The 27,333-nt window shown below is 36.3% G+C and overlaps 2 protein-coding genes across 3 annotated transcripts; one reads left to right on the top strand and one right to left on the bottom strand.

Annotated features, from left to right (window-relative positions):
* The first annotated feature begins 5,410 nt into the window (after window positions 1-5,410).
* tmem254 (transmembrane protein 254) lies at window positions 5,411-11,732 on the top strand. The gene is made up of 4 exons (XM_007566775.2): window positions 5,411-5,545; window positions 7,985-8,088; window positions 10,732-10,791; window positions 11,507-11,732. The coding sequence occupies exons 1-4, from the start codon at window positions 5,468-5,470 to the stop codon at window positions 11,625-11,627; spliced, it is 363 nt and encodes a 120-aa protein (XP_007566837.1). The 5' UTR covers window positions 5,411-5,467; the 3' UTR covers window positions 11,628-11,732.
* Window positions 11,733-13,403: 1,671 nt separating this feature from the next.
* LOC103148144 (L-threonine ammonia-lyase) lies at window positions 13,404-26,256 on the bottom strand. Of its 2 annotated transcripts, none has more exons than XM_016679001.1 (11): window positions 26,160-26,256; window positions 21,696-22,017; window positions 20,499-20,615; window positions 20,178-20,419; window positions 19,036-19,201; window positions 18,311-18,410; window positions 17,546-17,621; window positions 17,265-17,390; window positions 16,393-16,560; window positions 16,252-16,309; window positions 13,404-15,072 (listed from the first exon to the last, which is right to left on the bottom strand). In XM_016679001.1, exons 2-11 carry the CDS (start codon window positions 21,855-21,857, stop codon window positions 14,974-14,976), a joined length of 1,314 nt encoding a protein of 437 aa, XP_016534487.1. In that variant the 5' UTR covers window positions 21,858-22,017; window positions 26,160-26,256; the 3' UTR covers window positions 13,404-14,973. The 2 variants fall into 2 exon arrangements, with proteins under 2 accessions (XP_016534487.1, XP_007566846.1); XM_007566784.2 differs by lacking the exon at window positions 26,160-26,256 and adding an exon at window positions 25,916-26,152.
* Window positions 26,257-27,333: the final 1,077 nt, after the last annotated feature.

Consider the following 27,333-nt stretch of genomic DNA (forward strand, 5'->3'; position numbering starts at 1 on the left):
CAGCAGAGAATCCTGAAAAGTTCCACCAAAGCCAGCGGGGGTGGGACAGGGTTTGTTGAATGCTTGAAGGTGGGACTTTGACCCCCACAGCATCCCCTGACCTCTCACCAACCTCCCAGCTCTCTTCAACACCCATCCCACTCCAGATCTGAGAGAAGGTCAACCACAGATATGGAAACAAAACGAGTCGCTAAGAGAAACTCGTTGAAACCACTTTACTGTTTGTGTCACATGATGCTATATGCAAGGTACAAAGACAGAAAACACGTTCTACTTATTTTAAGCACTTTTATTGAAATGTCACTTTGTTGTGATAGTTTCACTAACTAGAAACAACCAATCTGAGCCAATAGACTTGACTTTGCACTGTCAATCACAATCTTGTGTCAAGCTACAACTAGCATAGCTTTTTGGTTGTATTTAGGGCTTCAGGGAAGCAGCTACATATGAATGTTAAGGCTAGTTAGATGTTAGATGGATTAAAAGGTTCCTTTAAAAGTAAGTTTAACTTTACACCAAATGTTTTCATTCCAGTTTTGCAATGAGGCCTCAGGTTAACCATTACTAAGCCAGTAATACTTACAACTTTACATTAATCAACAAACGACAATCTTAGGGAACTACTTTTTGGAAAAAGAGCAAAGTGGAGCAGTGAGCTGAATTCAATCAGTGGCGTTCATATGCAAAGCAGGCCTGTGGGAAAACAAAGGATGGCCGAAGCAGTGAGCAACTGGACTTTACCTGTTAGCTGTAGCTGTCTGGACCTGTTTCGGTTGTGTTTAGGGAAGCAGCTACATTTGAAATGCACTGATAATGTAAACACTGAACGTCAATACTGAGCAAAGTCCAGGAGCAGATTTACAGTTTTGCAAGAATAAAAGAAGACAATGCAGTCATGAGTTATCAGAGGCGAGCACAGCAAGCTCCATTGTTTTATCTTTTATCTACAAGAGGAAAAAACTCAATGTCTCAGCTTTCACTCTGTGCTTCAGCTAAATCCTATCAGACAACCTCAGCATTTTTTGTTTTTTACAAACTTGCATAACTCATGCAAGACCTGCATATTTTAAATAACACATAAAACTCAAAATATTAATGAACTTCAAGTTGTGTAAATATGATCACAACTTGAAGTTCTAAAATATTTCAGATACATTTCTGAAAAAGGGGGAAGGTCCTCTATCACTGAACCGTCCCATCAGATTATTACTTATGCTCCAGGTTAACATACAATGATCGAGTGATTGAAGATAACTAAAAACGGTTTCAGCCAACAGGCTGTCCAGCTAATGTGAAATCACTACAAACAGCTGCACTCGACTCAGTCCTGCCTGCAGAGATATGTGCATATTTTTTTCTTTTAAAAAAGCAAATATCTAATCAACTTATCACTTAAAAGTCAAAGTAGTAAAACATTGATGATCTCTTTCAGTTTGAGTGAGGATGGATGTTACCATCTGGAATAAGGAAAGCACATATTTTATGTTTTATTGTTAAAACTTAGAGCAGATACACTCCTACTTTTAAGAAAATAATAAAACATAATATTCTATCAAGGTATAATGATGCATATTGATTCAGTAGAGTTGTATCATTTAAAGATACATGATTTTTCTTTGTTATTATTTTTACATATAAGCATTCCCTGTTTTGTGTCTATATGAATAGTTGATAGATGTTATATGGATTCTTCTAAAGTTTTTTCATTTTTTTAAAGTAACTATTACAAACTAATTTTTGATTAAAATTTAATAATAAAACTTGTTTTTATTTCATGAACATTTTTTTGGTTTTTTAAAAGAAATCTTAGAAATATTCTATTCCATATAATTTTTTTAAAGAAAAATAAAGCGTTTGTAGTCTACCCCTTCTCTCAAAAGTCAATTTGTTGTACTGTAAGCAACTAAATGTGTATCTGTCATTCAAACCTATGTAAGATTTTTCTTTGTCAAAAAAAACAAAAAATATTGGATTTTTTGGAAAGATTTTTAATAAAAGATCTTAAAGGGAATTTTTTTAACTTAAAAAGTCATTTTTTAAATAAAAAAAGGAGATATTTTAAATAAAAGAAACTTTTTAATAAGAAATTAAGTTTTCTCTATTAAAAAACTATTTTTTTCATAATCTCCTTGTTTTATATAAACAAGCAGATTTTCATTAAAAACTTTTCATAAAAATTAGGTTTTTTATTTAAAAAAAATCATTTTTATAAGAAAAGGAGTTAATAAAAAATTATTAACATTTTCTTCATTTTAACATGTAATATGTTCATTTTAAACTATAAGTAAATGAAACAAACAAACAAATAAATAAAATATAAGAAGGAAGCTGTCAATATTCACAGGCCTGGACATTCTAGCAAATTCACCACAAAAGTAAGATTGTGAACTGGCTGCAAAAACTCACAAGCTCCATCTCAGATCATACAAACCTCAGTAGAGATGTTTGGAGAGAACAAAACATATCAGCACAAACTCAACACATGGTGCTTATGAATGACGCTGGCATTTGATGAACTATGAACTCATCTGTATACTAAATTACTCTGGAGTAAAATATGTAGTTTGATTTGCCCAAACTACATCACAAACAGCTTAAATGATCCCAAACGCAGTTTCAAATGTTCAAAAGAATGACAGGACAACCAAAGAATCAAGGTGTAGCAACGACTGAAGCAACATGGAAAGAAAAGTAAAACTTCTCTGCAAGAGACGGACGGATGCAGCTACTTCTGCTAAATGTGGTTCAGCAAGTTTTTGGGGCAAATTTCGTTTTTTTTTTGTTTTGTTTAAAAGTTACACAAGTCAAACATGAGAGAGGCGCCATCGTGATGTGGATGCTGCATTTTTAGCCTGTTGTTTTGCAGAAACAAAACAAACAACAATCAAAACAACAACAAAAAAACCTGTTTTTGACCCAACACCCAAGACTCTGTCTAGAGCTCGACTTTTTACATGATGAAGATGATGAAGCAGCCGCCAGTAAGCTTCAGTAAACTCATGTACCCTGACAGATAAAACACAATGAGACGCTATCTGTCATAGATTGACCTCTCCATGTGATGGATGTCAGCATTATTGGAGTCTGTAATCATCTTGGCAAACAAAAACCTTTCCAACTAAGACAACCAGCCTCCCAAAGAGAGACTTTAAAAGAAGGCTTGGGAACAGCGTAATGCAAGAGAGAACGCTGCTGTTCAAGCTAAAATTAAAATATCTTGTCAACTATTGATCTTACTGCTGTACAATTAAATTATATTATCAAACATCAAGAAATTTGAACATTTTTGACTTTTGAAATTTTCCAAGTCAAAATGTTCTAATTTTGAAACTCAGAAATGTCCACTTTTTTTTTTCTGAACATTTCTGAGATTAATCTAAAAAATTTTCAGTTTTTTTTCTGGCAAATGTTTGACTTTTGAAACTCAGAAATGTCTACATTTTTATTTCTATAAACTTTAGGTCAATTTTAAAAAGAATGCGTCCTTTTGTGGGAATTTACTTTTTTTTCTGCCTATAACTGCTCTATTTTGTAGTTGTACAAATTCTGGGGGGCCATGTCTTGGTAGGTTTGTAGTTGTGTCATATTCTTCCTATTTTCAGGTCAAACACTTTAGCAGCACCAAGTGAGATTAGGCCTGTCACGATAACACATTTTGCCAAGCGATTAATTGTCTAAAAAATTATTGCGATAAACAATAATATTGTTTCAAGACCTTTTGACACTGATTTAATGGAAATGACTAATAATGCATGTGATTTCCTGCCATAGAGAAATACACTCTATTTTCAAAAGAACACATAACACTGGAACTAATAAACTAAATAAACAAAACAACCAAAAACAAAAATATAATGGATTCTCGGTCTCCATTAACAAAAAACGTTCTTGAATAAAAGCTAAACAACATAAAGCCAAAGTGGAAATAAATACTGCATTCAACCAAAAGAGTGCAGATATGAAATCTGTATACTATATTGGCCTTCAGTAATCACTAGATTTAAATAGAGAAGACGGGCACATCCGACTACCTAATGCAGTAGTTCACACTACACGATTTTTTTGCCCCTATTTTCCCCTTACAACAATTTTAATTCGTTGGCCGCTTGTGATTTCGTAACCGATCATCCTGCAGTGTGTGGTGTGTTACGGTGCATCGTCGTGGCCGCTCCGATCTAAATCAGGGATTTCTCCCGACTGGAAGCGTCAATGCAGCCAGTTGAATGTGGCAGGTAGCCAATCAGAGGGGAAATTAGGAGGAGAATCCCAAACAGCTGACACAGCACAACCTGAAGTCCAGCGGACATCGGAGATGATATGTGGAAACAACATTAATATTTATTCAACATTTCGTGCAAAGAATATAGAAATGACAAGGGGAGGAGTTGGAGCCAAAATGCTGCCGCAGTTGATAAACCCAGTAGGTTTTCAGCTGTTCTTCGTTAACGTGACATAAATAGGTTATGATGATTTTCATTCAGTCAGGACTTTACGCTGACTCTAACCACATGCATCACAGGTAAACTCACTGATATACTCAACCCCGTCTCCAGACGAACAAGAGGGGTGTGTGTGTGTGGGGGGAGGGGGGCAACTTTATTGGGGGCAAAATGAATGTACGTAGCTGAACATAGACAACAACACCAGTAGCCTACAAGCTACTTGTTAGCGCCCTTGTTAAATTACTGTACTGATATTAGCTAGCTAGTCATCTTTTAGCTAACATTACCTGCATCCAACAGCTTTACTCAACTCAGTCGGTTAGTTTGGGGGGAAAACTGTGAAAAGTTCTTTGCGTTTTGCTGGTTTGCTGCCATGATCCTAACACACCTGCTTAAAGCTGCACAGCAGCAGCAGGTCTCTTTCACTGCCGCACAGGTGTAACCCCAGCGCGAGCATCGTAGTGCTTATGTTGCGTTTAAAGGCAGCTCGGAAAAACAGGTTACGACATATTAGCAACGGATTAAACAGTTTTAACTGCTGATAAAAGTGACAGAGGACACGGATATGGGAAATGCAGAAGCCCCTACTGTATCAAATTGACAGAGGAATAACAGAGTTGGTCATTCTAAAGTAAAAACCTAGCGCATACAGCATTCATGTTTTTTTGTTTTTGTTTTGTTTTTTTTCATCCAGACGGCTTCCCGCGCCCCTCCTTCAATGACACGGCGCGCCCCACGGTTTGGGAACCTCAGCTTTAAACCTTTTCACAACTTTATCCTTGACCTTTCCACTGTATTCCTTCGTCTTCACTCTGAAGCCTTCACAGAACATAATATTTACTCCCATTAAAATACAGATGTCATACAATTACTTCAGAATTATTATTATTATTATACAAGCTTTGGACTGAAATATTTAAAAAACAACAAAAACGCCTCCTCCGTGCTTGACGTGTGCGTGTTGTTTCGAGTCGGTCGTATTTGACGGCGGCACCACCACCGTAGAACAACGTTAAACAGCAGCAATGGCTCCAAGCGGTTATTTTAAACGGACCACTCTCTTTTGGGTCGTTACTATAACGGTCTCATTTGGGTACTTTACTGTAAGTAATTTAAACTTTCTCCGACTGAACATAACCAGGACAAATATTAAGTGATCCTAACAAACTTTTATTAAGTATTTTTGCACAGTTGGGGTTACCTAATATATCCTCCCCCGGGTTTATTTAAATTATTTAAACAACGTCTGCTGCTGTAGTTCAGTTTAATGTTCTTCTCTGACGCCAATTAATGTATCCTATATCGTTAAAAACTGTCAATGCGACTATCGTGTTGATAGCTAATCTTATCAGTGTTAATTAAGTCCTAAGGCGGGTTCAACAGACTTTAGGTTAAAGTCCATTTTCTAAGTTAGCTTAAAATTGACTGGAGCTGCTGGACTGACACGCTAAACAGCAGCCAGTTCACGTTTAAACAACAAAAAGCTTCCTTATTCTCCGTCAAAATGTCCGAATTTATGAACGTTATTGTCATCTAATGTGTGCTGCCCTTTCAGATTAGGCAAAAAGATCATGGTGGGTCAGGTTGACCTGCAATGTTAATTATATATTTGCATTGGAAAGTAAAAAAGTTCCCCTGTTGTGATCCCCTTAGAAGAGATTAACTATTTCCAACAAGCCAAACTGTATTTTTTTAAGAATATATCCTAACAATGCAGTTCAGTTTTGACCAGTGTCAGTTTTTTTTAGTTTGTTTTCTTTTAAATTAAATCTGATCTATTGCATTAACAACTACCTGCAAATAGCTAAAATACTTAAGGCTCGCTATAAAAACGCTTAGCTGCCTACTTTGATGTTTCAAACACCAAATATACTTTAATATGCATTAATACACAAAGTGGAAGCTGTCTTAGCACTACAGTGGAAGCTAATATGTACAGTTTTCCTTATTTCTGCTCTTCTGGGTACCAAGGAAAAGGTTTGATTTGTTTACATTTTCTGTTGTTATGAAACGTGTAAAATAAATAAAATAAGTCATGTATTACCTTTACCATCTTTGTTGAAAAGATAAGTGACATAAAGCTAAAAAAGCAAACATTTTCCTTAAGTCTACAAAGATAAATCCTGGAAAAAGCAAAAATGTCATATTTAACATGTTTATTTATTGATTGATCTTAGAAGTTTGTGTTTCACATCCAGTTTCTGCTTAACTGTTGCTTTTTATTTTCTATTTTTGTTATTATTGCAGTTTTTATTTTAAGGAAGAAGCATGTTAGCTTGCCCGATTTGCACTGTATTTTTATTAATTGAGGGACTGCAGATGAAAACTAGCTTTTTTGGCTGACTTTAGCATATTTACTAATGTGCATTATCTTTTTTAAAATAAAAATAACAACCAATGCAGACACAAAGATCACAGAAAATTGAAGCAGAGTTTAATTTTGTTTGTGCCATTTTAAATGTAAAGGAATCAGATGATTCCTCGCTAACTTGTGGTGAAATAATCCGAATCTAATTTTAAACCCACCCTGATTGTAAAATAATAAAAGGATTCAGATTAATTTCCTCTAGATATCTTCTGTTCTTTCATCTGGTTGTGCAGAACTGATGAGTTAAAAGCAAAACCGATTTGGTTTGGACTCGTGAGAAGCCACGCTTTGTTGGTCGGAGTGGAAACTGAAGCAAAGACTCATTTATTGGAGTTTGACACTTTGTTAGCGTCTCTGTAACTTATTGTTGAACTGGACGCCGATGGCCTCCTGGAGTTCACAGCATTCATAAATACGACCCCGGAGTTGAGTTTAAATGATGCAAAGCAACAAAAGCCACACTAGAAGAGAAAAGTTTAAATTTAGGGACCTAAAAAGGCTCAACAACCTGATAAAGAAGGAGGGTTTTGTTCTGAAAACGGCTGAATTTTACATGATGGACAACCCTGAGCTTCCTCTTTATGCCTTAAAAAACAGAATATATTCAGTCAGATATTCAGAATTAAACTCTGCTTCAGATTCCCTGTAACACAGACTGCTGCAGGAGATGCTTCCTGCCTGCAGCCATAACCTGCTACAACAATGCTTTGTAAAACTAATTAATATTTAGTTTCTCTTTAGAATCAATAAAGTGTTTTTGAATTTGAAATAAAAAAACAAAGGAACAGGAAGATGGGCGTGTATATGAAATTAATCTTATGTTATGCGTCTCTAACCTGTTTTTATTAATTTATTTAATAATAAATACTAAAATTATGTTTAAAATATATACTTATTTTAATTAATTTATTTTATTGTAATTTTTTTAAATGTTTGTTGTTAAATATTTTAATTGTTGTATTTTTTTATTTTTTTTTATAACTTGTTTATGACTACAATTGTGTTTTTGCAAAAATCCCCAAAAAGGTATAAATCACTTTTATGGAAAAATGCAGCGTTCTTAGCAGCTTTGATTATGTTTTGTCAAAATTTATGAACAAAAAAATAGTCACAAACTGTATAAACTGTTTGTTTTGGGTGTTTTACATCTAAACTCTCCACTGTTATTTTGCAGCTGATCGTGTTTGCACCAGATGTAATCCCGTACGATTGCCTCGGTCCGTTTGGCAGCTTGTGCAGTCACCTGGTGTATTACCATGCTGACCTGATGTACAAAGGGTAAGAGATTAGGAGCTGTCGCAACAACCACGGCGACTCCTGATAAATGAAATCATCACAGAAAGAAAACGGCTTTCTGTGATGTGCAAAAACAGCCCTAACAGCTCTATTCATATGAAAACACGGCTGTTTACGCCTGAGTTGATGAATAGATTTTAAATATAGTCTCTTCGAACGAGAGCTTGAATACCGTCAACAACAGCCTTAATTGTTTGTTAACTGGCCCTTAAAGTCATATGACTGCTGCAGTTTCTGCAGAAGATTAGGAGAAATTCAAGTCATGTGACAGGCGTTCCTGTTCTTCAGGGTAACTTCAGTGATTTATCTTTTATAAAATGGTGGAAGAAACATTCAGTCTCCATGTTGCGACTTGCTGCTTTTCCATTGACCATTTTGGATGCCGTGGTTTTTTAGCCGTATTGAAATTGGTTTATTTTTATCGCTTTTTTATTTTTTACATCACGAGTCACATGATCAACAACCAGATGTTTCCACTGGGACAAGAGACGACAGGAAATAGTTGGAGGATGATGGTTTAATGAATTATTGCGTGAACAAACAAATTCACGTGTGATTTTAATTGCATTTTTCAATTAGTGGAAGTACCAGAATTGCAAAGTAGTTTTTTTTTTAGACATAATTGGAATATTGACAAAGTTTTCTGCACATTTATAATAGACTCCTGACTGATTGCTGGTTGTTGCTCATTATTTAACCTCCTTCATTAGTTTGTACTTTCCTGATGTATACTTCCTGATTTATAATCAATATTTTGAAAGGATTTCTATATTCTGCCGATTATCTGCTGTAAGGAAAAAGTTTTATCTTGCTGCAGCAGTTTGTATCCCTGTTGCCCTGCAGGAAGAAGGTCTTTTTTGGGTTTTACTGCATATAGTTTGCATGTTTTCCCTCCGTGTGTGTGGAATCTCTCCAGGTGCTGATTATTCATACAAACTTTAGAGGATTTAATTTCCAAATCCTTCCATATCAGTCAATTTTCTTTGCAAAGTAAAGTCGTTTTGGTACATTTTGAAGTTAAATAGTCATGAAGATGCTAACATTTTACTTGTATTTAATGTTTAATTGTTCGTACTAATTTTAGTTTATTTTTTGTAGTTTTGTTCATTGGTACAAAATGTATCTGTCTTTAAAGAAAAAACTAAATTGAACACAAATCACAAATTTTATTCGGATACATACTTCAAAGTAAATGTTTATATGACACAAAATGTCCAAGTGTCTCAATCTCCAGCCAAAAAGAAGAAAAACATTGGAAAGAGGTGCATAAGGTGACATCATTAGTGAGCCATTTTAAGTGGGCCGAGCCCCGTCCCAGAGGAACGCCATTTTCCAGCCTCTCCAAATTTTATTAAGAAATAAACCCGGAGAAAATTAGTTTGACATTCATTTCAACTTTCTAATTTTCTTTTGGGATTTTCTCTGCTGTACAGAACAGCTGTTTTTCATTTTTTATTCCTTAGTAGTTAATTTAAATAAGGAAGCAATAAAGAGACAACTGAGCTTTCCATAAACAATAAAACTAAAACTACTCTTATCAGCTGTAAAACAAAACCTAAAGTGGTTTTCAGAACCGACCATCATCTGAACCGGCTTGGTGTTGCAGGCTGTTGGCTTCAAAACTGTTTGAAAAATAACCAAAGATTTATGTGATATCTAACACAATTAACTGATTTTAACCCAGAGAATGTTTTCTGTACTACATTGTTTCTGCTTTTTGATGCTTGCTTACAACTGTTTGTTTTGGAAAGTGAAACTTCTTGTTTTGAGTCTCTAAAGTTGTTTTTGTTGCAGTTTAAAGCAGAACTTGAGTTCATGTTCTGGTTTGTCATCAGGTTGAAGGGGACAGACTGCAGGTCAGAGAGAAACGCACTGCAAAAACACAAAATCCTACCAAGTGTTTTTGGTCCAGCTTCTAGTGCAAATATATTAATATACTTGAAATAAGACAAAACGAACTTATAAGTAACTTTAAAGCAAAATATAGAAACTTATTTTTAGTAAATAATTTGTTAATATTGATGAAAAGTACTGGCAGATTATTTAACTTACATGAAAATAATATTTTATTATATGTGAAATAATCTGCCAGAGGAACTAGTAATTCTGTTTTTTAAATCAATATTAAGGAATTATTTACTTTAAGCTCCTATATCTTGCTGATAATCTGGTTATAAGTTAGTTTTGTCTTATTTCAAGGTTACTACGATAATTGCACTAGAAACTAGTCTAAAGATGCTTGTTAAAGCCTTGTGTTTTTGCAGAGCGGCAGTCTGAACCGACCTGGAGCCGACGTCAGGGCGTCTGTCTGCAGAGATAAAACAAACCCAGTGATTTGCGTAGATAAAGTGACTCAAAGCCTTGTGATCCTCTCCAGAAACTCAGAGTGAAACATTTACTAGAAGATTTGTTTCAGTAAGAACGTGGCTCTCTGGCTGCCTCTGGTTTCACACAACCAGGTAAAAATGGACCCAAGCTCCAGTCCTGGTGTCCCAGTTTGTAGTGATAAAATTAATAAAATTGTGTAAAAGCAGGATAAAGAGTTTTTAGAGGGACAAACGAGACAAATTGATGTTTAATGAAGTTCTCTTTCGGTGATTAAATGGGTCTTTCTGTGTGTTACAGGTGGTGGGCAGCCGTTGTTGTTCACGTCTTAGAAGCTCTTTACGCTTTAAAGCTGTGCAGGTAAGACTGCAGGGAGCCCAACCGTCCACCAGGTGGTGGTAGAGCTCAGGCTGATCTTATTTCAACTCATTTGACTATTGCATATAATCATTATGGGCGCGAATATAACAGAAAAAATATGTTTTAAAAACATTTTATAAACAAGAGTTTGGTGTTCAAGTTTGAATTTGTTGTGGATTTTCTCTAAACTACACAAAAACTTAATTAAATACATATTTTATTCACTTTTGTTTGGATAAACATTTCAAGGTTTGCTTGATTTCTGTATCAAGTCCTTGAAAGTTCTTGATATTCAAGCTGCACAGTTTTGTAAAAAATGTAATCTAATGATTAATTAAAAGCCTAAATGTGAAAAACATGTTTTTTTTAAATTTAATACCTCTATTAATAAGAAACGGAAACATTTTTTTCTCGCTATCTGGAGTTAAATCAAACTAAAGTTTTCTTGTTTTAGGTCATTTAAAATGACTAAAATTATTTCCATTTCCTAAATACCAGAAAACTTAGCGAGATTAAACAGTTTTGTTGCAGTTTTTTTTTTTTTTACATGTTTGATAAAAGTAGTCAACATTTTATGTCAATTTTAGTTTCATTATTATTATTTTGAATAAAATAAAGTGCTTGAATTTCAAGCATTCAAACACCGACAGAACAGGATCATGTCTAAAAACCGCCACTAACGCTTTTCTATTCTTTTATTTTTGTTTCCTCACAGCGACAAAGGCATCAACCACCCGAACACTCGCTGGCGGTGGTTCGTCCAGACGTTCCTGTTCGGCTACGCCTCGCTCGGCCTGCTCATTAAGTACAACCCGAAGCGCCAGAAAAGGTACTGAACACGGCCGGCGGCGCCTCCAGAGCGAAACAGCTGAACATTCCTGGTGCCTTTTCCCCCTACGATGAGGGAAAACTGATGATATAAACACTAGAAATTGAATTAGTGTCTCTGTTGTAACCTTTAATTCACTGGTTCATAGATTTTAACTACATTCCATTTATTTTCTATGAAGAAAAGCTGGAGAAAATGTTAGAATTGATGTTAAATTAATAATATTGTTGATAGGAGTGTTTTAATTAATTAATTAATTAATTAATCTGCCTTCAGATAGATTTTATGTGCAATACAGCAGGAGTCCTGAATCAATTACTTTGTGCTCTAATGATGTTTACAAGCCTGCGAGGTTGCAATACAGATTCCTCAACTGCTGCTGAGTCGCAACGTCAGGCACAGGAATGCTGCTGGCGGCCCGAGAGAAGATTTCTAAAAACAGGAGATATTTTCATGTTTACCTCTGTCACTCTACGGCGCTTTCGCTTCCAGTGGAGGACACTGAAGGTCTTCAATAAAGAGAGTAATTTGCAAACTGGTTTGTTTCATTTACGTTGTTTATCTGGGTTTTCTCTGGAAAAATACACACATTCAGTTTATGGATCTGGATACAATTACAAAAACATTTCTTTATTTTTGCCCTCTAAAAGTCTTTACATTTAGCCTCTAAAAGTAAAAATAAATGGCAAAATAAATAAAAGGTGTATAGATATTTGTTCACAGCTCTCGTAAAGTCCTGCTGCAGACCTTCAGGTCAGGATGATTGGATTTTGGATGGAAAACTACAGAACCTTAAAGGGACAGTATCATGTATTTTCCAGGCACATACTACCTTTTTACATCACAATTAAGAAACTATGCTAGCTTAAGCGGTTATAAAAAATTATATATGTATATCCAATATGACTTAAAAACATTTTCTCCCTTGAAATTAGGTCTCTATCTCTTTAAGAAGCTCCTGCTCTTCCTGAAACTTTGCTGAGCTCATCGACAGAGCAGATTGTGAAAACTGTAGTAGTGAACACTTTATTTTGCACTTTTCACAGATTGTATCCCAAACACATATTACTGAACTCCATCTATTTGCAAACATGTTTCTTTAGAGTTTAAATGCATCAAATCTGAATAAATAATTGAAATGAGCTTGAAGCGCTAATAATGGTCACACAAGAATTAGAAAAATCACACTTCTGATTAAAAACTGGGATAAGGTTTTAATTTAGTCATTAACAAAATAATTAAATGTTGCCACAATATTGAATGAAAACTGGGGGGAAAGAACAACTCTGACCTGATCCAAATAGATTCATATATCTATTTGGTATTGTTCCAGTTTTTAATATTTGGAAAGCAATTTACATAAATGTACCACAGAGTGTTAGGGCCATAAGAATAAATAATAACAAAAATAGTCATAATATTAAGATGAAATCATATGAGAATAAAGTTAAAACAATAGATGAATAAAGTCATAATATTGTGAAAAAGTTTCAATAACATGCCTTTATCCTTGTAATTTTTAAAATTGTAATTTCATGGTCGTATAAATGCAATGTTTTATGTAGCAATACATTTTTCTTTAGTGTTCAAATGCAAAAAAAAGTAGCATTTTATTTTTATTTTTTTAATTAAGTGATGGATGTCATACCTCTGGTAGTTTAGCTACAGTAACTCATAAGAGTAAATAGGTATTTTTTTTATTTTTCTACCTGTCAGAAAATCCCAGATTCAGTCACTGTTTAAAAATAAACATCAGAAAAACAAATAAAGAATCCTTTTGAAATTGTTTGGATATTCACCAGTTTTATTTTAGCTTCGTCAGCAGGACAGTGCATTGCTCAACCTCAGGTTTTACGTCTCAAAGCAACAGCAGCACAGGTTTTCACATTGCCCTCTGCTTAAAGACCTTAAGACACAACTCACCCCGCCATTCTCACTCACTTTTACTCTTAAGAAATTATAACACAAATGCATTTATCCCCTTTTTACCTTTCATAATATCTGCACAGAAACGAAACATTTGTTCGCTTTTGTTGTGTCTCGGACACAACTACGGTGGGGTGTGTAAATACAGAAATGTACAGCTTCTTAAAAATATATATACTCTGAAAATATTTACTTTTATTTAGGGGCTGCACCAATTTATCTGTGCCGATGTCCTTAATTTTGTGAGACCAGCCGTTTCTTACACATGAAGACGATCTTCAGCAAAGGTCTACAATCAACCGATGTCCGGACCGTTTGTCACTACGTCACTCGAGGCGCCATGATGGACGTCGGAAATGAGGGAGGGGAGTGTTGAACAGAGTGACGGAAAATGTTTTTGCCAGTTTGTTCATGGTTTCTACTTGTTCGAGCCAAGCTAATTTGTCTGTGAACGTAACACACCTGGTTGGAGCTCATAGACGGCGGTATTTACAAAATAGCTGAAACAGCTAGCTTAGAAACCGACCCATTCCTCCTCCCTCCTGATCAAATTACTGACTTTGCCTGAATTCAAACCACATGATTTATATCATTATGCGATAAAACCGTTTCCCCTTTACACCTGAGCAGCCTTAAAAACGTACAACAGACGAGATGCTAACCAGTTTTTTCCCATACACGAGGCTACATGAATGACTGCGGCACTGTCTCCATGGTTACCATTAAACGTAAACCTTCTCCATAAAGCAATATTTGATATCTTTCTAATTATACTTACAAAGTATATGAACGTTGAAGTAAATACCTTGTAAAAAGTAATTTACAGCGGATTTGTTCGGTTATACCGAGGGCTGACAATCATTAACAGCTGACAGTCGTTATGTCAGCTGTATCTTTCCTCTTTAAAAGTTATGTAATAAAATAACGAGTTTGGTTTCTATTCTTGCCTGTTTGTGCAGCACCCTTTAAGGTGAAATCAACTAAATATTAGAGATATTAAGCTACCACATGTTTGTTCTTTTGACTAGCTTTAAAGGAGCGCAGTGGTTGTTTTGACGTCCATCATGGCGGAGCGGGAGGAGTTCTAAACAGCGTGACGTCACGTGCAAAGGGTCAACATTTAGCGACATTTCAGACCACAAACCCTGGTATCGGCCAAAATTAGAATCGGCAGGTCTGGTTTTTTAAAGAAACTGCAATATGTGCACCCCTACTTTTAATCTTTTCTTGCATTTTTATAATGTTAATGGAAAATTATCTTGAAACTAACCACACCATCCAACCTGCATCTAATTCAGTGTTTTATTCTGATAAGAGCTAGATCCAGAGATTGGTTATGGTTATTGTCCTACTGAAGGATGTGTTAGGAATCCCTTCCAAATTTATTTGCACTCCACCGTCTTTCCTCTTGTCTCGTTTTGTTTCGATCACCGGTCCAGCCAGCATATCGAAGGGTAGCGCTCATTCAGCGTCTTGCGCAGCTGAGTGCTTTGCGTCTTATCCCTGGTTTCCACCACACACTCGACCTGTCAAGACAACAAACACGTACGCTTCAGAGTTAGGGGGTCGCCTGCTAATCAGCCCAGACCTTTCACCTTTTGACGGAGCCGATTGGCAAACAACGCAACAATTAGTCTGGGCCAAAGAGGAAACAATGACGAGCCCAGAGATTAAGAGACTTTTCAGCTTGTTTCTAATCAGAATTAGGGAGATTAGAAACCAAGTCCAGGAAAAAGTGCTATGTGTGGTCTGAGGATTTGCTATGGAACTTTATGTTGAGAGACTGGCGATGCTAATCAGTCTGCATGACCTGTTAGAACATGGCTAGATCCTGGGAAATTAGTACATTTAGAAAAACTTTATTTTAGGGGTGTCCAAAGTGGGGCCCGCAGGCCATTTGTGGCCCTAAAAGTGATACGTGTGCAATTCAAAACAGCAGTTGAAAAACTGCCACAAATTTGGCCAACAGATGCAGACAGAGAGTTTTAAAATGATCAACATAATTTTTTTAATGAATTATCTTTATTATCTTTACAAAAATAAATTCTCTTAAAGGAAACAAACCAATTTAAAAAAAGGAACAACTCACATTTTTCGATAAAAGTTTTTGCGATAGCATCAGGTGGTTTTTCTGCTCTATCAAAATTTGTTTATTTCACAAAACTGCGATGGAAACACTTTTTTCGCATCGTGAGTCACATGACCAACAACCGGACGTTACTACTGGCAAGAACCATGAAGAAGACGAGGACAGGAAGTGGTAGGACGACCACTTCCTACATATTGACTTATCACATGAACAGAAATATTCACAAGACTTTAACTGCATTTCTTATTTAATCATAACACCCCAATTATCAAATTGAGTGTTTTTTTTTGCCAATAGAGGAATGTTGATAAAGTTTTACCCACATTTGTAATGGAAACACTAAAACTGCGTTTATCCAGAGACTTTTCCTGAAAAGCCACATTTGCTGCACTCAAATCAGCTTTTATTTGTCATTAAACTTGGGTAAATCTAGCATTTTTAAAGAAAATGATCCTCAACTATTACATTACTTGAAAATGGTCACAAAACAACATTATCGTTTATCATCCAGCAAAATTTGGCCTAATTGCAGCGTCTCTGAAGAAGCCTCTGACTGAAGACTCCATGACTAATGAAATCATGAAAAAGGACAGAAAAGGACAAATTACCCGCCTACCTTTGCTTTGAAGACGTCTGACTTGTCACTGTGCCTGCGATGGCAGACATCCAGCAGTCTGGAGGAGAACGAAAACACGCGGAGTTAAAGAAAGCGTCTGGCACCAAAATGGGAACGGCTTAAGTCTGAACCTGTCCTCACCTGACGTCCTCTCTGGACAGGACGTCCAGCAGTTTGGCCATGTCTCCTGGCCATTCTCCCAGTTGCACAGAGAATTTACTGACCCGGTCGTCCAGCACCAGAGCCCGGTCCACACACTGCCTCATCAGGTCCGGCTCCATGTTGGCGCTGCTCACCACAACAACCACCCTGCAGCAGAAACGGTTAGCATGAGCCAAAATGGTGGCCGGTGACGTCTAAACATGGGCAGAGTACGCAAAAACTGTACACAAGTAACAGTAGCTCTACTTCAACATATTTTTTGCTCTAGAAGTAAAAAGTTGCACGAAATTAGTCAAGTAAGAGTAAAAAGTATTTGGTAGAAAGTTTATTTAAATACTGAGTAACCGATCAAATTATCATTGATTTAATATTTAAAAATGACATCACCAGGCAGACCAAAATATAAAGTTAAGTGGAAATTTTGGTATTTTAATTTATTGCCATAAATTAAATGAGAATAATTTATATAAATAACAAAAAATAATAAAATCAGGCAAAAGAAATTTTTCCAAATCAGTTTCTCTCAACAAAAAACTTCAACAGAAACTGCAGGTGTGTGTCTGTCTGGTGAATCTTTAGACAAAACATGTTTGTTTTTCATTCAGTGGGTAGAAAATCCAGAAATTTTACTCAAGTAAGAGAAGAAATACTTCATAATGAAATTACTGAAGTAAAAGTAAAAAGTACAAATACTCCTAAAAGTAAATAAAAAAAAGTTACTTAAGTAAATGTAACTAGTTACTGCCCAGCTGTGATAATGTCAACCCACCAGGCTGGCAACTGGGTCAAACCTCAGAGTTTAGACTGAAACCAGCTGCTGAACTACAACAACGTTAAAATATCTGACCCACTTTTTCCCTCTTAGTTCTGGAAGTTGCCCTGCCAATATGGCAGCCAGTCCCATGGCGCCCACTGTGTCCACTGTGGAGTGCTCCACCTCCTGAAATCGCAGCATCGCCACCAGAGAGTCTTCCTCACTGACAACAAAACAGAAATCAAAAATCACACTGAATTCACCAACTGGGGGATTAAAGATTGCACTGGTGAGATTATTCTGGAGATACAACTTTGTCCGTCTCACTTCTTTGGTAATAGTTTTTTTTTTGGTGGATTTGTTGTGGAGCTGCAGTACCTGACAGGGATAACTTTGTTTATCAGTTTCTTGGACTGACAGAAGGTATTTGCACCAAGTGAACGCTCGTTAAAATCTGAAAAGATAAATAATATAGAAACTAGTAAGAAAAGACATTTATTTATTGTGTTCTACAGTCATGTGAACAGAAAGTTACCCGATTAATTAACTAATCGATTCTTTATTATCAGTGTGACTACCTGCAGAAATAACAGTTTAAGGTACAGCCAGAAGTTACATAGTCAAAAATTAACAGAAATAATTTCATATTTAGACAATAATAAAAAATGATTTTTCCATGTACAAACTGAATGTTTGTAACTTTGTAGCTTCAAACTAATACTTTAAAACTAAGTATTCCATAGTTAGTTTGAAATACTTCAAACTTTATCCATCCATTTTTAGATCTAAGCTAAATATTTAGCTTAGATCTAAAAATGTGGTTTGAAACTAAATCTTGTTAACTAATATTTTATTTGGAGCAAAATGTTTAATCTTGAGCTAAATATTTAGCTAGGTACCTAAATATGTATTTTACTGCTAAATATTTAGCAGTAAAATAAATATTTAGTTTTAAATAAGTGAATAAACAACATGGTGAATTTTGACTTTGAAAAAATGAACCCGTTTTTCTCTGTTTAATTATTAATGCTGTTAGTTTTTGACTGTGTAACTTCATGAACGGCACTTCAAAGTTTGATGGTTTTGCATCAAAGCACAAAGCTAGAGAGAAAAGAGATCAGCAAAGACCCGTTTGCTTCTCACCTCCATACAGCTTCTTATTGGGGTTGCTGTGCAGGTTTTTGATCGGGCTGTCTGCTTTCAGAGACTGCAGCAGCAGAGGGAAACTTTCTGGTTCAACTCCCTGTTAAAGAAAGTTCAACTGTTAATATTTAGACGTACGTAAGCATTTAAAGGGAATGATGTTCAGTGTGGTTGAAATCAGAAAGGCAGATTCTCCATCTAAAACGGATGTCTTGTTTTAAGTGAAATAATCTGCCAATTTAAGTAGTACTTTTTCATCAGCACACAAGAATTACTGACTTAAAACAAGCTACTATATCTTAACTGAAATATTACTGTCCTATTTTAAGTGTACTAATAATAATACGAATAATACTTAAGATTTTGTTTTGATGAAGTTAATTGTACAGGAAACAGCGAATGTGCAAAATATCCATTTTAAATTTTGGATATGGGATGAAAAACGTCCATTTTGTTAATTATGTTTGTTAATCATTTTGTTGAAAGAATTCACAACTTTCTTTGCTTCATTTTATTTTATTCTGGCCCACAAATATGTTTGACTTGACAATTTTGACCCGTGTGACCAAAAGTTTGGACACCCCTGATCTGGAAAGCAGCCTGTAACTTCTAGAAAATGTCTGTCACATTATGAACTATTGATAACGTCTCCATGTAACAGCCTTGGTGTAAACCAGCAGAAAAAGAAGCTTTATCATCATTTAGTACCGCTTATGTGTACTTACTATAACGAGAATCTGGGAGTTGAGGTATTTGAGGGCTGTGGCGGTGCTGGCCAGAAGTCCATACTGTCCTGCTGCAGGAATGACCACTGCATCCACTTTGGGAATCTGGTCAAAGATCTCCATGCCCACAGTTCCCAGTCCTGCCAGGTACGCTGCACTCTCATCTCTGGAAACAAGGAAAGGCTTAGACGGGCACATTCTGCATATTTTTCATTTAAACACTTATGTTGTTTTGTACAATATTATAAATTCACATAAACAAATAACTAAATTATGTTCTTCAATAAGAAAAATAAATGTTATTGCCTAATTAGCTTGGCATTCCTTTAGGGAACTGTTGATTATTTATAGCAGTTCAGCCATTTCTGCCTAACTTAACGTTATTGTAGTTTAGGATTATTATCCTAAAATTATTGTTGATTATTTTTAGAATATTTGAACAGAAAATGTTCCTTAATATGAGATTATTTATTTATATTACAGAATTGGAACCAATTGAAGGTAAAGTTGCCTTTTGGTAAAACATATTTATAGACAAAATGTTTTCACAGTTTTGATTTAATTATTGTTCTGAGTGTATTTTGATGTGCATTGATGATTCTGATTATATTTCACAAAATGTAATATTTAATGCTTGTTTCATAATTGATTGTATTATATTTTTATAAAGAACTTTGAACTGCCGTGTTGCTGAAATATGCTGTTATTCTAAGAAACTTGAATTTAATTAATTTAGTTAATGATTATTTCAGTAATCGATTAATCACAATTAATCCGATTAATCGTTTCAGTCCTAATATCTGAATATATCAAGACAGCCACACATCATGGTGCTGCCATCACCGTGCTGTGCAGTTTGTTACACTGTTTACTCCAGTTAACTATTAATTGACGATTATTTCAGTAACCGATTAATCTGATTAATCGTTTCAGTCCTAATATCTGAATATATCAAGACAGCCACACATCATGGTGCTGCCATCACCATGCTGTGCAGTTTGTTACATTGTTTACTCCAGTTAACTATTAATTGATTACTAAATTAATTGATGATTATTTCAGTAACCGATTAATCTGATTAATCGTTTCAGCCCCGTCCTCGTGCTTTACCAGCACATCTGAAGTTTTAAAATTAGACTGACTCTTCCAGGTACAGGTATCCGTTCTCTTTGGCCAGATGGCGGGCGTGGTTCTGGGAGTCGTGGCTGGTGCCGCCGTACGAGATGACCATGGCGCCGTAGTCTCTGTAGGTCCGCAGGCGTGGAGAAGAGCAGCTTGATGGCATGATGGCAAACACCGGTATCTTCAGCTCGGCCGCATGGTGAGCCACGGCCATGGAGAAGTTACAGTCGGTGGCCACGATCACACCTTTCCGCTGCTGCTCCTGGGAGAAAACAAACCCACGGTTATCATCGTGTCCCTGATTCACAAATGATCAGAACAGAAGGAGTTCCTGTATTTACCTGTGTGAGGGAGGTGAGCAGGTACAGCACTCCTCTCTCCTTCACAGAGCCGGTGTAGTGAAGATGCTCCTTCTTCAGGAAAATCTCCATCCCGTACTGCTTGGACAGTCTGGAATACTGCACACAAACAAGCAGCATCATCTGTTAAATGCTCACTGGCTTCTGCTTTCTGTTCAAAGCAGCTATAAAAGGGGACCTATTATGGAAAATTCACATCTTTGTTCTTCCATTTGCTTCTAAAATAAAGACCAAGCACTTAAAAAAGAAAAAGAAAAATACACCCACACAGGCATTTTTGGGCAAAAACTTTATGTTTTTTGGTGTCTGGAAAATGAGCCACTTCAAAAACCTTCCAAATGTAACATCACAAATCAGCACCTGTTACCTAGCGACCCCAGCAGAGTTCTGTACTTTACCCAGCAACCCAGCCAGCTGGTTTTACAGCTGTATGTGCTGTACAATGGCTGCTGGAAAAAACAAGTCTTTTGTTGATGACTTACTATTCAGAAACCACTTGCTGCATTCTCTTTAGTTGTGCAGGAGGCTCTACTAATGCTTTTCAAAGATGTGCAGTTGTATAATTGCGCATCTGTTTGAAGCTATTTTCACGTACGAGTGTAAGTGTTGAGTTGGGGGGCAGTGCTAGCAGCAGCTTATTTGGATTTAAAGTGACAAGATGCAATAAAACAACTCAAAATAGAACTAAGCAGACTGAAATCTCATTATCTAAGAATGATTTTGTGTAAAAAATGTAATGAACATGTTTTGTTTAGCCCATAAACTGATCCTAACCTGTTCCAGGAAGCATAATAAGTCACCTTTAAGGTGATTAAAAAATACTTCATTTGTTCCAAAAGGAAATAGGGTACCGTTAACACAGCCATGAGACGAACTAAGCACAGCCCTTGATTCTGCAGCTTCTAGAACCAAATTTGAGCAAAAACCATCAGTAGTTGTACTTAACAGTTTTTTTTACATCATAGTGGATGAACTTTGACCACTATGATGGTCAAACTCTTCATTCCAACACTGCTTTAATTCATTGCAAGTTCCTCGACTCTCACCTCCCTACTCTGCTCTGTCTCAAATTTCTCCAATTGACATGGATTTCTCTGGCAGAATTTCAACCAAATTAGCTGCCTAAGCTAAACACGCACCACTCTCTGATTGCCTCATAAATTCACACAATCAGCATACCGTGCAAGGTGTCTTCTGTATCGCTGACTGGATCGTGAAGGCCGCCGCGCTGATGTCCTCAAATCGGAGGAACTGAGCCGGAGGTTTGGGGATGATCCTGAACTCACTCACTCTTCTGGTTTTGGGGGGATCCATGAGCTTTATCTCAGGGGTTCCAGCCATGCTGGTTTGGTGGTACTTGGCATCTCCATTGAGAAGTTCCTCCTCACCAAAGTCCTTGAGACGCTCCGGTTCAATGAGAGTCGGCCGGCGGCCCACGGCGCCGTTACACACGGGTTTGTAGGAGCCTCCTGGTAGACTGGGGCCAAGACGCAGTTCCTCCCTAAAATAATAAACAAATGAGAATAATTTTCAGGTGCGTCGGAAGGTATTAAACTCATTGGAAACTCTACTAGAGATTTGTAACGAAAAGCCTGACAAATCTAAATATTTTAAGATTGTTCAAAGACGATCCCCAGACCTCTGATTTGGTCATACGTTTTGGTTCCTTAGCCTCCTGAAAGACCCGATTTTAACCAATTTCAGCTTCTAAAAGGTGGTTTCAGGGTTGGGCAATAAATTAATCTTATCATTGATTTTGTTTTTATTTAATTTTTGGAAAATCTGGATAAATTTCCACTAATGCACTCCTTGGGTTTCCATAGTTCAGAGTGATGTCAGCACATCCACGGCGGCCATTTTGTTTGACAAGCGTGTTTTACAGCATCTATTTCTTGGACTTTGAATTCAGGTCAATTCTATGACTGAATTAAGCTATAAATACTTTTTTCAGTTATGAGATTAAAGTCATAGTATTACAAGAATACGATCATGGTAATAGTATAGTTGTTATATGACAACAAAGTCAAAATAAAATGAGAATCAAGTTTTAATATTATAAAGTTGTAGTATTAGAGGAATGAAGTAGTAATTATATGAAAACCCCAACACAAAAAATAACAGAAAATTAATTATTCCAGTTTTTTCTCTTTAAAGCAAATTTTTTCTTGTATTTTTAAGATGTTCTTCTGGTAAAATTACGTCTTTGTTCTGCTAATAAGATGATTTTTCTCAGAGTTAAAGCTTGCAACTTTTTTTTAGAATAGAAAACAAGAGGAAAACAAACAAGAGGAAAAGCATTGATTAAAGATATTTAATCGCCGCGCCATTCTCCTCCTAGCACTTCCTGTCGTGTTCTTTGTCTTTTCTGCCTGTAGTAACATCTGGTTGTTGATCACATGACTCGTATGATGTTAAAAAAGTGTTGCAGTTTTGTGACTAATTTCGATGCAACCAAACAAACCCACCTCATCCTAGCTTAAAAACCTTTATCTGAAAACGTTATGAAACATTTTCCTTACATTTCATCTTTAAACTGTGACAACATTCAAGATGGCTGCACATTTACTTCTGCTTGATGCTTGTACCTTCTCAATAAAGCACTTTTATCACAATAAGCACTTTTAAAATGAAAGTTTCTGGTATTTCCAGGGTTATAAGAAACAGAACTGGCCTCAGTTCAGCTCAGTTCAGTCTGAGCTGAACTGATTCATCCTTCACATCTATCCAGCTTTAAGTGGCTGTGACTGATTACATCAATAAGTCTACTTATGATTTATTGGTTAGTTGAGTTGCTCTTTTAAGGGAGATGTAAATTAAGTGGCAATTTGGAGCTGAAGGGAGGATAGTTTGATTTATAACAGCTTGGTAAATGGACACAATTAATCTGAATTGTTTAATTTTGCTCCATATATACTCTCATTTATCAAAGGACACCAAACAAAACTGGTTTGGATTTTTTATGCATATTCTGAAGCGTAATTTATAGAGCAGGCCTTCTGCAACACAAAGGATTACCCATAATGCATTAAGTAACGTGCTTAGGCACTAAAACAAATCAAAATGGATTTAGCGGATGTGGTTTTATTTCGGTAGATGGCCACCAGGTGGAGCTGCTCTCTCGGATAAATCTCGCTCTGCAGACAACACCCTGCTCTATTTCCTTCACCGTGATCTATTATAAGCAGCACATTCACCTTTCACCTGGTCTCACGAATCCATTACCGCTCTCTGTCCCATTTTATATTTAGTCCAGTGAAAACTGAGTGCCCTTATTATTGTGAATGAGAATAAGAGAAGAGTACAAAGCTGCACCTGTGTTAGAACGGCTTTGAATCAAGGGCAGCGTTCAATAATAGTAAAAAAAGGAAAACATGGCAACCTTGAAGAACCTCTTCAAAGGAGAAGAAGAGGGGATGAAGTGGTAAGCAGGAGCTTATTCTGCTTCAAATGGTCCAGAAAAAAAATAACGACTGAGGATGAAGCAAAGCGGGTCAAGGAGGCATTTAACCCAGCAGGCTTTTATCATTTTAACAGGTCCTCCTCAAAGAGTTCATTTGGATGAATGGTGAAGCTTTTTCTGAAGGCCATGGCTGCTGACGCTGCTTTATTTAATGTTCGCTGCGAAAACACAAAGTCTTACCAAGTATTCTTTGGTCAAGTTTCTCATGCTAATATCTTAGTTCACTTGAAATAAGACAAAACTATGATAAAAGTCATTTTTAGCAAGATACAGACATTTGTTTTAAGTGAATCCTTTCTTAATTTTGGTGAAAAAGTTCTAACTCCATTGGCAGAATCTCATAATTGATCTGCCAATTGAACAAGTATTTTTTAAAATCAATATTAAGGAATTTACTTAAAACAAGCCTCCATATCTTGCTGAAAAGTTACTTTAAGTTAGTTTTGTCTTATTTCAAGCGTAATAAGGTATTTACACTAGAAATAAGTAAGACTTTGTGTTTTTGAAGTGTGCCAAGCATTCTTTTTGGTCTAGTTGTTCATGTAAATGTCTTAGTACACTTGAAATAAGACAACACTATCTTACACATAACTTTTCAGCAATCTATAGGAGCTTGATTTAAGTCGATGATACATTAATATATCATTTATAAAATGGGGGAAATGCCATAATCTACCACTTTTTCATAATGTTATGGAATTTACTTAAAACAAGCTCCTATATCTTGCTGAAAAGTTACTTTTCCTCTTATTTCAAATGTAGTAAGATATTTGCACTGAAAACTAGACAAAAATACTTGGACAGATTTTGTGTTTTTACAGTGTTGAGGTTTGGAATCAGTTTAATTTCTTGACTGGTTTGCTTTAGTCTGCATGAGTGCAGAACTAAAAGTATGACCAAGTGACCGTTAGGAGGCTCTTCTTCAGTTTCTGTCTGCCTTTCTGGCAAAACGATCAAAATGAACAGGAAACCAAACAGAGAAAGAGAATTTTGTGGGAATCGGATGGACCAACTGAGAAGGTAAACTCGGCCTGGTGAGCCAAATCAAGGATATGAAAGACCAGTAACTGTGTTTCCATTACAAATGTGAGCAAATCTTTGTCAATATTCCGCTAACGGTGAAAAAACACAATTTTGCAATTGTGGTGTTTCCATTAAATAAGAAATAAAATTAAAATCACAAGTAAATAAGCTTGTTCACGCAATAAATCATTAAAAATCATAGCAGTAACGGATGTTAACAGTTCCAGGTGATGTATTCATAATTTAGTCGTGGTGCTAGCACTCATCATTCGCCAGCCATGAGAGGAGACGATGAACCTCTTATATTTCGGAACGTTTTGGGAAAATTATAGTTGCAGATTTTACAGAAGAGCTATCAACCTGCCCAAGGGACAGATAACTTTTTATGAACTGTGCCATGTCATGAGAGCTCCAGTGAAAAGAAAAACATCCTCCTACCACTTCCTTTCATCTTCTTTATTTATTCATTTTTTATTTAAAACAGATAATAATAAAAAAGACAACAGAACAAGCAATCAGCAGGACAGAACAAAACATGTGCATTCATAACCAAGAACAAAATTATTAGTTTACCACTAACTTTCTGTTTGAAAGAGAGTATTTATCTTCTTTTACCAGTAGAAACATCCGGTTATTGATCAGGTGTTTGACGCAAAAAATGTTTCTATATGGCTAACAAACCACTTAGCAAAAACTTTTTTTTTTAATCGAAAAACGTGAACTTTTTAGAAATTGGCGTGTTTCTATTACACGAATTTATTTTCGTACTTTTAATTTGATGGCCAACAAAAACGCAGCTACAAAGATTTGAGCACATTTGTAATGGAAACGCAGCTGATGTTGCAGGTAGAGCTACAATGGCTGCTAGCTTGGGGCAGGTCAGGGGTGCGGGTCTCTACTGGTCGCTACGTCCCACCTCGCCCAGAACGGGTCATTCTCCTCGCTGTCTTTAATTGCAGGCCTCGGTGCAAACAAACGCTCCAGTCGCTCGCTCAGGTAGCTGGAGTAGAATAACTGGGCCGCAAAGTTCATCCTGACCGAGGAAACAACGAATCCCCCTCCTGCTCGGGCTGCTGCGTGTCCGAGGGAAAACAGGACACTGACTGGAGCTTCTGCCCAACCCGAGCTGCCTGCCCCGGAGGTATTTAAGAGCGGATTACCTGCAGACACATGGCGGCTGTGGAGAGTCTCTGCTGTGGCTCTATTCCTGGGCGCGGATTACTTCCCCTTTCTGTGACGCGATGCTAATCAGACGGTCTAAGGAGATAGATGGAGAATTAGGGTTTATCTGGAGGCAGGTGAACTGGAAGCTACGCCACACAAGAAACAACCGTGGAGTGAGAAGGAAAAGGGAAAATGTTAAAGATTTTAGGGGGAAAAACCTTTTTCTTGATTTACTGCATCGAAGGGGAAGAGGTAATATCAGTTTGGGAAACTTTTAAGAACACACAAAGAGTTTAGTTTATTTGGTGGATTTCAGGAGATGTACACTGCAAAAACACAAAATCTTACTAAGTATTTTTGGTCTAGTTTCTAGTAGTACACTTGAAATAAGACAGCAATTTTTCAGCAAGACAGGAGTTTGTTTTAACTCAACAATTCCTTAATATTGATGAAAAAGTACTAGTTCTACCGGCAGGTTCTTTCACTTATATCATGGGAAAAAGTCTGTTATTAGTGAATTGTTACCTAACAATATCCTACTAAATAATACAAAAAAAGTATAATTAAAAATACAACCATGTTTTGCTATTTCTATTTTACATCCCAAGTAGTTTTGGTCCAATTTCTAGTGTAAATATCTTGGTACATTTGAAATAATGCAAATTTAACTTAGAAGTAACATTTCAGAAATATACAGGAGCTTGTTTTAAGTAAATAATTTTTTAATGTAGAAAAAATGTATTGTTATTGTGAAATAATCTGCCAGTGGAAATAATACTTTTTCATTAACTCCTATATCTTGCTGAAAAGTTACTTGCAAGTTAATTTGTCTTATTCCATGTGTAGTAAGATATCTGCAGTAGAAACTAGACCAAAATTAGTTGGTAAGATTTTGTGTTTTTGCAGTGTAACCAGGACAGAATAAAATAGATGAAACTGGCTCTAGCTAAGTCACAGCAGGAGGTTCAGATCCTGTTTAACTCTGATCAGGTGTCCAATGTGATCCTCAAATCTGTATTTAGCAGCAACCGTAGACGCCAAGAATTACTGGAAAGAGCTCCTGAAGGTAACATGAGTGTTCCCAAAATGTAGGATATGTGAAAGGAAGGATGGCACAAACAAACTAAAATAAAAAAATTAAAACATTCTGGCTGAGGCGTTCTGTTGGCT

The sequence above is a fragment of the Poecilia formosa genome, unplaced genomic scaffold, assembly GCF_000485575.1.
Source record: "Poecilia formosa unplaced genomic scaffold, Poecilia_formosa-5.1.2 Scaffold199, whole genome shotgun sequence".
In the NCBI taxonomy this organism is placed as follows: Eukaryota; Metazoa; Chordata; class Actinopteri; order Cyprinodontiformes; family Poeciliidae; genus Poecilia; species Poecilia formosa.

Coding starts and splice junctions, on each gene's coding strand:
- LOC103148144 (XM_007566784.2), bottom strand. CDS start 26,031: ATGAACTTTGCGGCCCAGTTATTCTACTCCAGCTACCTGAGCGAGCGA. Junction 19,202..20,177: donor GGATACCTGTACCTGGAAGA/GTCAGTCTAATT, acceptor CCTTGTTTCCAG/AGATGAGAGTGCAGCGTACC. Junction 18,411..19,035: donor ACTCCCAGATTCTCGTTATA/GTAAGTACACAT, acceptor TTTCTTTAACAG/GGAGTTGAACCAGAAAGTTT.
- tmem254 (XM_007566775.2), top strand. CDS start 5,468: ATGGCTCCAAGCGGTTATTTTAAACGGACCACTCTCTTTTGGGTCGTT. Junction 5,546..7,984: donor TCTCATTTGGGTACTTTACT/GTAAGTAATTTA, acceptor GTTATTTTGCAG/CTGATCGTGTTTGCACCAGA. Junction 10,792..11,506: donor TACGCTTTAAAGCTGTGCAG/GTAAGACTGCAG, acceptor GTTTCCTCACAG/CGACAAAGGCATCAACCACC.